This window comes from Mya arenaria, chromosome 4 (genome assembly GCF_026914265.1).
Source record: "Mya arenaria isolate MELC-2E11 chromosome 4, ASM2691426v1".
NCBI lineage: Eukaryota > Metazoa > Mollusca > Bivalvia > Myida > Myidae > Mya > Mya arenaria.
The window spans coordinates 16,571,182-16,583,037 of NC_069125.1; the positions used below are offsets into that span (position 1 = coordinate 16,571,182).

Genomic DNA, 11,856 nt, shown 5'->3' on the forward strand with positions numbered 1-11,856 from the left:
CACGATGACGTCAAAAAAAATCAAAATGAGTAATTATAGATAGATACAATTGGTACGCTTATGCATAGGCAAACTAGAAATGTAAAACATAAAAATAAAACTGAATAATGTCCATACGCAGTCGTTCAAATGATTTGTTTAAACAATCCAGATATCTTGATACAGGATTATCATTATTGGCAAAAATACTTATCTTAAGGTATCAACCTAGATCTGTATTAATTAGTTGTTCGAGCGATGATAAATACCGCATTACAAAAGCACTTATCACAGATATACTTTTGGATAGAGAATGTACCGCGGTAACACTGTAGTGACTATAAATAGTAGCATCGATGTATTAATAGACAGTTATCAGTCGTATCAGGTACGGAACTTATTATGCACAGGCAAATCACAGAGAACTATCTCTGGGGCTGATTATTTCATTTCAGTGCTAATCTTGGTGATGACAGGTTGGACTTAAAGTGATACCGTCAAAGTCCCTTTAAGATAATCCATTGAATTTGTGCAAATGGCACCTGCAAAATATGCGTTCAAATATGTATAATGTAAGTACATGTAATAAACAAACATAAGCTTATGGTTTTTAAATTGATTTATATAAATGCAATTAGCACCGGAAAGAGAATACCTACAATACAAAAAGTAAGTTTAAACTTTGTGCTTTCCTGGAAGTACTTCTAATATGTGCTTTTTGAAACTGTGTTATTATAATTTTGCCCCTTTGTTCCAATGTTAAACATTTTTTGTCATTGAATAACTTAACCATGTGCGCTGAAATGTGGACATGTTAAGTTTTGCTTGTTGTATTTTATCCATGGTATTCCTTGATAAAGAAATGTTGCAAGTGTTGTTTCTATGCTTAATAAATTGTTGCTGTATGCTGACATTAAGCTTCCAACATACTTTAGACCATTTATATTTAATTATGATAAAATCAGATACATCTTAGAATTGATGATCTACGACTCCATTTTTTGTACACTTATATATACATGTATATAAATATTCATGTTATTTGCTTCTAAAACTTCTTTTACCTGATAGTAAACACAATATTAAAGATGTTAGGTAGCATAGAGGTGACATACTTATTATTTTTGTTTCGTAAATCGACTAAGGTATCTCATACAAAGACGACTTTATGTCGTTAAAACGACTTACACAACTCGAGTATACGTTTGACGTTAAATCTACTCTGCCATCTCAGTCAGGAAAGGATTGATTCATACTTAACGTTCGTTAACCACGTATGAACGCTGGTTAAATATAAATCAATCCCTACGTTGTCATTTTTCAGCAGAAATTGAAACGTCGTTTACCATAGTGTAAAAGAATTAGTTAACGCCGTGAATTTGACTTTCTCTTTGTGATAGTATTGTTCATTCTTATCTTAATCAATTTTATTATCAGTACAAATCATGAGAACTAAGAAAAAGACTGATAACTCAATAAAACAATTAGAGCATAAGCATTTTTTGTAAACTGAAAGTTACAAAGTTCGATGAAAGAAGCCATTAATCAGAACAACACCAATCATTACATAGCACTTTACTGAAGTCGTATTATTTTGTCTCATTTGACCGAAGCTTACGATCAATTGTATTAATCTATTCACGTTATAAGAGCGAATGACACAATATTTCTTCTTGTAATTTAAGTGCTAAGTGAGAAAATCTCTATTTGACGTATCATTCTGCATTATCAATTTTATGCGACAGCTCATGCCGGCTATTTGTTTGCGTTTTTCCTGGAAGACACTGTTTGCGAATGGTAAAAATTGCCGCCTCGTAAATTGTTGAAAAATCCTGTTATAAAAGTTATATTCATCTTCGGAATTAAGTTAAACCATTGGTTAGTGAAAAAGATCGTTATGCATAAAAAACCTAAGTCCGATAACAGCAAAATAATTGTTTACGGGTGAGTAATGAACTAGGTCGTTTACAACTGTCGAACGATTACTGCGTAATTGGTAGAAGCGTCATTTCACACTAGGTACTGATTGAATTTACAGTTTGGGGCAGCTAGAAGTTTTAAAGAAAACTGAACATACACAATTTAAAATGACTGCGTTGCCTTCGAAATGTTAGATTAATCAATAACATCAATAAAATGCTAAATTATACACATTGGGCTAATCTAAACACATATAAGCCGTAATTACATAATCAAATGTATTAAAAAGTTATCCTGAAGACATTTATTATCATTGAAAACAACAAAATGCATCAAAATTCGTTAAAAAAGATAAAGCTTGCTTTCGAAATTCCCTGTCGATTTATCAACACAAAAGTGGCACAGAGAGTGTGTAAATTTTAGTGAATAATGTTCAGCACAATTGTATGTTTATGTGATAATGAAGTGTGTTTTTTTTCTTCACCAAATGAGATTCCATAACAACAAGCAGTTACAAGTTTGTGTTGTAACGTCAGTCTATACTCTTTAAAAGCGTTCTAATATTTAGACATTCTGCATTCACAAAGCGCAGGTTATGCTAAGCAAAATTCTTGGCAAAGGTAAGTATGAACACTGGGAACAATATTTACAAAAATGTGACAACATGCTTAAAAACATATAATTGTACAAATATTTAGGCATACTGTATTAACATAACGGGGGTCGCTTAACACATTTCTTTGCAAATGTGATTATGAACACTCTAAACAAGTTTTAAGGAATAAGTATAACCATGCATAATAATTCTAAAATTACTTCTTGGTTTTGAGAAGCAAGTTTATGGCAGGCATACATCTGATGAACTGTTTAATTTTACCCCGACCAGAACCTAAAAGAAAACGTTACACGCAATGGTTTATTAATGCTGTCCGCTTCTTTAAGTGTGCCAGTTCTCCTTTGATTGTACTGCTTGGGAATAAGAGATACAATTCAAAACTTCCGAAACATTTTAAAATGCACTCAAAAATAAATTATAGACATTAAAAACTAATGTGTTCCTTTCCCGATATAAAGTTTTATCTCCCTAATGAACTCATTTTACGATGAAAATTACGTCAACTCGATAAAAGAGACTGTTATTGTATGATATGGCAACGATATATTTAATTATTGTGTGAAAAAGGTATTTACATGGAATTTAACTGTTTCTGGGTTTTTTTTCTGATTACCCGCCAATTCCGTTACAACCAAACCATATCGTTACAAGTATTATAATACTGCAATTTATATTAAACATATATGTTCATATTGTGTTTTTATTGACGAGACTTCCAGCCAAACGTTGGAGGAATCTTAGTGGAGGAAAGATATTGTTGCACTCGAAATGCATTTATATTGTATATAACTTTCTCTTTAACAAAAAGTGTATGTTACGTTGGTAACTGAATCGACTCTTTGTCATAACATTGACCAGTTAAATATTTTAAATGTATGCCGTATGATACAATGCTCTTCAAGTTCTGAATGAATATTGAATATTTCAGTATTTGCTTTCATTGGAAGCAAATGGACACTTGATTTCAGGCAAGATAATGGACTCCTGGGATGTCTCTACTAAGTCATTGACGCTGTAACTTGCGCAATTATTAATATGTCGAGAATCGTATGCGGGTGGGAGAAAAAAAACAATAGAACGAGCACCTTTTGAAAAATGTACGAGTGTTCTTAAAAAGGCTCCATATAGGTTGATGCAATATTGTTTTTAATTTGAATGAGTTATCATGATTAACTCATTTGACATTAATGATCAAAAATAATTTAATCAAATGAAAATACCTTATGCTAGTTTATGCTTTTAATAAATGATCGATTCCTTCTCTCCCGTATGTCAGTGAAATATAGTGAAGCACATTTCCAGACAATTGACGTAAATGGAGACACCAATGTATGTTTAGGTTAAATAATAATAATTTCAAATCTGTGTATGGTGGTTGTATGACTTGATGGTATTAGGAGTGTGCGATACTTTCCACACTATTGATAGGTTTAAACTATGAAATATTTTGTATTTGACAATAATTAAGAAATACATTATTAGAACATTTTGACCTAGCATCTAAACATAAACAGTATATATTTTCAACGAAAATGACCATTTTTAACCTTTTCGAGGGGCTATACACCAGTTGGTTAAAACATATATATGGTAATTCCTCAATGCAAGGCTAGACTTGTCAGTGCGAGCTTATAGAAGGCCGATTATAATGTCATTTTACATGGTTTAAATAATAAACGCACCAATCATGTTGCTGTCTCATCTGTGTTTCCCCGTCCTCGGATAACGGTTCCAAAGTTCAATTCGATTCAATGTGCTACACAAGAAGATGCTAATTTTATGTAGGTTTTTGACAATTTATTTTTCTCTTGCAATTTTATCATCAGTTGTCTAGCCCTTTAATATTCCGAAACACACAAGGTACCTATAGCGTTGACACTAGGTGCTAGCTTTTTATACTAATTTGTAGCTTACCTATTTATAATAGTGTATATATTTAACAGTTGACGGTCTTTTGCAGTAAACGTGTCTGCTATTTATATCAAGTTGCTGTTTGCATAATATGACACTTAAACCACGTGGCATGTGCAACATGGGTATTGAATCATCGACTCGGAAGCTTTATTTTTGAAATGTGGTATCGTGGTCATATAATCTCGGTGGTCTCGTAAGTATAAGTATAATCAGAGACACGGACTGCATCTGGTTTATTCCAGGAAAATAATGATTAAAATAAAAATCACAATATAACGGAAACCAGTTGACTAACATACTTAGTGAAATTGTGTGTAGTGATGATTTTTTAAGTGTGTCACACTATTGCAGGTCTCAAGCTCATGAAGGATATTAAGACACACTTGAATTTTTAAAAGTCTTATTTCAGTGGGCGTCACGGTGGCACCATCTCATACATTCCAACAAGAGTCTTACTTTGGTGTTGGGATTTCTCTCTCTGTCACACCTATCTGATTCAATGTAGTTTTTAAATTCATAAAATATTGATTTTCGGGGTACTTGAATACAATAAAGACTGTCAGTCAACTCGAGACACATAATAATTGAGCATTCGCTATACGAGAAATGATACAATCCACAGAATAACCAAGATTGCAGCTCTATTTGTTTTTAATTTCCATCATTCATTGAATATTAAGCTGAACACATATGTTGGGAATAATCTCAAAGAAATAAACTTTGTATATTGGCTTTGGTACAATGTATGATATCTTCACCAGTGTCGAAAGTAAGCAATTATTGAAAGGTGTTTGACAACTTTTTCTGGATTATATCAAACAACATATGACTGCTTACTATTTCTTCATTAATTTGTTCAAGATGGTAAAAGTGTGACGATTGGCGTCGAAAAGGCCCGTGTGGATCCGAATCTCCTGACCGAGTTAATGAGCTATCTTAACAATCTCAACCTTTATTGATATATAATTGATTTTTTTTTTATTTTACTTCTAGACTTGTTTCAACCCAAAGTGAACTTCTGTTTCGATGTTTTGACACAATATGATCACCTCGATGTATACTAGTGCATCAGTAGAAGTAGTTCGTAAAATTGATAATGATCATATTAATTTATTGTATTGGTTAGTTTCTTTGCTTCGGGTGATTTTAATCATTTTTTTTTATTCGTCATGTTTCTCTTTGACATTTCTTAATAGCTCTTAAGTATCTCTTAAAACAATCCTTGTAAAAATATGCCATTCAATTTGTCCATTTTGTGTGAAATACCATAAGCAAAATGACATTTAAACAAGCATTAAGTGTTCTGAAACGTTCCTGTGGCCATAATTATTTCATAACTACACGCTGATAAAACAGTGTTTACATAGTTCAAGTTTTGATAGTTTGCACCCTTTGCAAAATTAAACTACAAATATGACCCATGTACACACTTGCTGCTAATGAGCTGTACATTGAAACATACACATGATAAAACACGTAACATGAACAATTGAAATAAGGTAAAGGGTCTCTTATTGTTGAGACAGCTATAATGTTGGTAACCTATAAATGTATTAAAAAAACATTTATTTATTCAGGCGGTAATCCCAACGTTTATAATTAATATATTTAATTTTTAAAAGTATCATTTTATTTGAGGCATTCTAATCAAACCGATCGTACCTCAAAGCTTCGTCAACGTTCTCTTTTTTCTACAATTTAGCTTAAAGCATAGAGCAATATTTCATCTATATACTGAATTGAGGCGTTAAATTGAATTGGGGTATTTTAGAGTTTACAAATTAACCATCATATTTGTTTATTTCATATCACGAAACATTTTTAACTAGATATTTCCAACAGCTTGCATAATTGTTGTATAGTTTGTCATCTTTTACTTACACTGTGTTGACAGTATTACAATTTACCCATGACGTCATTCCCCGATTTCAGTTTGTTTAATTGTTTTAAGGTGAAGGATTCGAATAAGGTTTTTTAAAAAGATACTCACTTGCTCGTGATGTGATTTCGACCGCCGAGGTAAAACATGTTCCTGTATTGCTTTTTACAAGAATAGTTACAAACTAAGCGGAAGTGTTTTAACGTGTAATTAGTATTACTTACTTAATATTGATTCCAAGTTAATCGTATTGTTGAATAAATCCATTAAATTTCAAAGAGAAAAGTCCTAGGGGTTTTACTGCTAAATTCAAATAACTACGCGATCTACATGCAGCGTAGTTAAAAGAAAATAATTTTGACTTTGTTAACCGTCCAATAACTTCCGAGGTTGTTTTCGATGGAAAATGGCCGTGGTGTACCGATTATGTTTGACAAACATATCTCGTTAATATACTTGAATGTTGTCTGAATGGAATACTGCGGACTTGAATTTTAATGAGACTGAGGAATATACACCATTTGATTGTATCATAAGTTTGCAGTTGAGGTATCCATATTACTATAACTAACCCCCTCAAGAGTAAAACAACATTCTTGCGTTACATTGCCATAGAGTGTGATAGGGGTGATGAAATCATATTTCATCTTTTAGTATTTTTTAAAGTAAATGCATTAGAACGACTTTTTTGAATTACGTTATCATTTAAGTAAATACAAAAGAAGCGACTATATTATTTATTATCTTCTTCAGAACAACATCACAATTAATAACAAAACATTCCAATGAAATATGATATATTTTTTAGGAAAGACTAAAATAACTTTTGCTGAGAGATTGCTCCTAGCAGCAGATAATACTTGTCAAAACACATTGTTGTTTAAAGGATTTTCGTAACTGTATGGGTTCTAACTAGTATAAACAGAATATCTTCTTCTCATATTCATGACATAATTATGACCATAAATGTTTCTCCTCTGTTTTATATTGAAGTGGGGTTATATAGCGGACATATTTTGCAATTGTCTGGCACTTTGCTGTTCTTCGCTAATGTCCATGTTTTGTTCCACGCTTTGTTTTTATCGAGAGAACATAGCTCTTTGAGAAAACAGCAAAATCAACAACAACACAAACATGGAAGCAAATCATTGCAAGAATGTGATAGTAGTAACTGATTTCAACCGGTTTTTATTACGTTAATGTTGAGAACATGCACGGACAAATCTAGAAGCCAAAATACACAAGAGCAGCCTTTGTCACTCATTTGGCACAGCTCGCATAACCAAGGTTAAAACTATGTTTTCATATAATCTAATAATTGAAGTACCATTGTACAAAGCAGCAGCCTTTTTGACGCCTAAATAATACTGGACGAGAAACGCATTTCATCATAGATCAATACAAACATAATATAACTCTGCATATTATTTTTAAATCGAATGGATTGAATTATCGTTTCTAGTTCTTTCTTTTTTCTTCTTTTTTTACGTTTAAATTCGATCAATGTGCGGTACAAACGTGTAGCTATTTATACATATCTTAGACTGATGTTTAAAATTATTTAAAAAAGTAAGGCACTACTTCTACGCTTATAATGGTAGCATTGTCAGTTAAAATGTTCTTATAAAGTGTGACCTTCCCATTATAGAAAAGACTTAAAATGTAGAACAAACCGCTGAAACAACTAACGCGTTCAATCTGCTCACACATTTCAATATATTTCTGTATATGCAGTATTTTCTTTTTTTCTCATGCAAATTGCTTCCTAGATATTCAAAATATAAGCTTTGAACTCGTGTATTGCTCCTGTGATGTTATCATATGATCGAACGATGAATTTGTGTTTGTCAATTTCTAAGTTCAGTTTTTTTAGTAAAAGATTATCGTCGGATTCCTCCGGTTCTTGAATATGCTCGGTGCTTAACCATCAAGTATCAACAGGCGAGGTACCGTGGGTGCCGATAATTGCATAATGTAGGATCGAATTAGTTATTTAAATAAATGCAGCCAGGAATTTAAATGAAAGCATATCATTAATAATTTCTTTAAAACATGAATACATTCTCATGTCTAATGAATAAATTAAAATTTGAAAAAAGTAAGAAGTTTAAAATGAAAACAATTTTGCACGAAACAAACGACATTTCCAAATACGTTTTTTTTCCTTTGGCATTTAATCATTATCTGATGTTTTATCTTGTTTCTTAGGGTGATCGATAGTTTCTTTTAAGGAAATCAGAATTCTATTTAGAAGTCCTTACTTAATGGATTATCTTGTTTGAATTTTGATTCCAGGCAGCCGTAGTATAATTGAATAAAGTGCGAGGAAATGGAAAACTTTGCTCTTAAAGGGGTACTTTTCCGCCTATAAAAGCAATTTTATTAAATCGTCACAATTTTTGAAACGTTTATAGAGTTTGACATGAATGTTCTAAAACAAAATGAAAATTACCAAAATATAAGCAACCGAGTCGCTTCTAAGCCAATCATACGTAATATTTATTTTACGAGGGTGTGCAAATGGTCAAAGTATTTAGTTAAGCCTAAAACATTTAATCAGAGCATTGATGATTGTTGAATAGTCGATATTAGGGTAAAAATACAATATGTAATAGATATTTCCACGAAATGGATGTTGAAAAGGGCTAAGATGGAAAGCCCAGCATTTATTGAAACGTTATTTCAATATTTGTAATTTTTATTTATGTGATTTTTCCTGTTAATTGGAATTGTTTACAAACAAATGATAAATAATTGACCATCAGTTTCATATAAACTATTCAATGTAAATATCATCCTCATTTGCTGGGATTTTCTTTAATCTACTTGAATTAAAAATCATGACGATTAATAGACATTATTGAAGAAAGATTTGTAAATAACCCATCCATTTTCTCACTTTCTCCACATTATAGAACACCCATCATTATGTTGTCCATTGTTTATTTTCAGACTTATGAAGACGGTGGAAAGAATGAATGGCTGGTACTCTACATACTGTCGGAGGTAGTATCGGAAGGTAGCATTGGAAAACTGGCCTTAAAATGTAGCGCCTCCTCGTTGGTATATATTGGGAATTATTTTCTGAAACAAGCCGTTTTACTAGGAGACTGGCACTAGGCAAAACTATACGGCACAAATAAGTGCTAGGGATACTAGATTGCCTTCAACAACGGCGGGAGTAGACAGTAATTGTAAGCGTAAGGAGCAGGATTAAATAAAGAACGCTGGTGTGAATTCAGGAAGAAAACTCGGTCAAGAGGATATTTAACGTTCCTATAAGAATTGAGCTTAAATTATTTCTGTGGCACAGTCGCTTAATGGAGACTTTGTCTGGAGTGTTCACTCATTTATTTCAATATAATTATTCGTAGAAGGACAGAAACGACAAAATCATCAGGAATATCTTTCCAATACCTTTAATAAGGTTTTAACTAAAGAATGCATTTTTTTATTGACACGTAGAGGATAATTATAGATTCTTTGACAAATGAAATGGAAATGCCTTATTGGAGTTGAAACATTGAGTGTTTGATGTAACACATAGTTATTGTTGAAAAAAGCAATGCAACAGAATGAAAGCACGAGGAACTTGTCCAGTCCTGTACATGAAGATAGGGATATTTTCAAAGATGGACGGCTTGGTATGTCGAACGTCGTTATAATGACAGTCGTTTTATTCGCCATATTCGTCGTGAGTTTTGTTGGAAATATTACTGTGTTTGTGATATTCTTCAAGCGGCCAGTGCTTTTGACGATTTCTAATAGGTTTATAGTAAATCTATCAGTTTGCAACATTCTTCAGACTGTTGCCATAATGCCTTTTGTGGTTACATCGCTTATTTCTCAAGAGTGGTGGTTCGGGTCATTTTGGTGCCACGCTTCGGGATTTGGAATGAACCTGATTTTTACTGCAAGTACATTTACATTGCTCCTAATTGCCATAGATCGTTATTTGGCTGTTGCAAAACCATTACATTACTCAATGACGATGACAAGCAAACGGGCGTCCGTAATGATAGCTTCAGTTTGGTTTTCGGCCATTTTGTGTTCACTACCACCACTTTTAGGATGGAACAGCTATGAATTCCAGCGATACAAAATTTCATGTATGACAGTTGCATATAGTAAACAGCATAGAGATCGATCTTACAGCATTTTCCTTGTAACAGTGTGTTTTATTCTGCCTTCATGCATAATCATGTGGGCATATTGTTCTATTTTTAAAGCGGCGAAAGTAAGCAGCGAAAAGGTGCGGCGGAACAGTACAATATCATCTGGACTTAATGATTACTCCGAGTTATCACTAAGAGGGGGTCGTCGCAACAGCTCTGCGCAAATTTTGATGCACAGGCTTATTTGCAGCAGCAAAACCGGGTCAGTTCTCTGGAGACGCGATGAGAGAAAGGCCGCGGTGACTAGTTTTATGGTGTTATTCACATTTATTTTATGTTGGTTGTTGTACTTTATCATTATTATTCTAGAATGCCTTTTAGACGATCAAGATCGTATTGACCCCGTCGTTAAGACGTTGTCAGTGTTACTTGCCCTGTCGAGTTGCGCAATAAATCCACTAGTTTATGTGTTTCGCTGTAAACTTCAGAGGGTTGAATTGAAAAGCATCTTGGGTTTAAAGCAGGACAGTTTAAATAGGGATATGTGCAAAGGAAATCGAAATGAGTCAAGAAGACCAAGTTTTAACCCGAACTGCATCCGACAATCTCCATGCATATCACGGGAAGGAAGTCAAGAATCAGAGGTCATTGAAATTCTTCACCACGTCAATACAGCTGCGACATTGACCTCAATGATTATTCAGGAAGAGGACGAAAAATTGGCAATGACAAAAATATAAATGGATATTTATATTGGTTGAATTTATTGTTTGTCGACTTGACTATATGTTAGTTTCTCTTTTTTTGTCATTCAAAGTAATCTACTTCAAAGGTTAAATTTGTTTAATTTATTTACCACTTCGATACAGTGTTTCTATCTTAGCTTAAATGCCTTTGGTCATGCGATTATAGTTTTTTTTAGCTCAGCAGTTATGAAACATAACTTTTGAGATTTTTATTTAAAAAAAATATGTAATAAAAACAATCAGCACCTCTTGTTAAATTATACTTTCAGGCTACTTATCTCTGTTTTACATGCTCCTATGAATATTTCTTTAAACTACGCTCTTCCAACATGGAAGAATTAATGACTAAGTAAAATATCCATGATTGTTAAAATCGAAAAGGGACTAGTGCTGGTATTGTTTACTTGGTAGGTTTTCCTGTAAAAGGAAATTATTGAATCTATCATAATAAATATTGACTAGAATTAAATAAAAACAGTTTCTTATGCTTAATAGTGTGAACATATACCTGACCATACATTCGTTTATTAACTTTCCACATTTTATTTGGCTTTATCACTTAATGTTTTTATCATCAATATGATTTCATGCCCGTTATTTTATTACCGTCATTGTATATCATCAATTAAATAAATATTATTGTTTAAAAGATTATCAATGAACATTATTCAATTTTAAAAAAATCAA

The 11,856-nt window shown here is 32.6% G+C and overlaps 1 protein-coding gene across 1 annotated transcript; it reads left to right on the top strand.

The window, feature by feature from the left end:
• Nucleotides 1-481: 481 nt before the first annotated feature.
• On the top strand, nucleotides 482-11,459 carry LOC128232601 (G-protein coupled receptor 161-like). The gene is made up of 2 exons (XM_052946261.1): nucleotides 482-551; nucleotides 9,261-11,459. The coding sequence occupies exon 2, from the start codon at nucleotides 9,874-9,876 to the stop codon at nucleotides 11,161-11,163; it is 1,290 nt and encodes a 429-aa protein (XP_052802221.1). The 5' UTR covers nucleotides 482-551; nucleotides 9,261-9,873; the 3' UTR covers nucleotides 11,164-11,459.
• The last annotated feature ends 397 nt before the right edge of the window (nucleotides 11,460-11,856 follow it).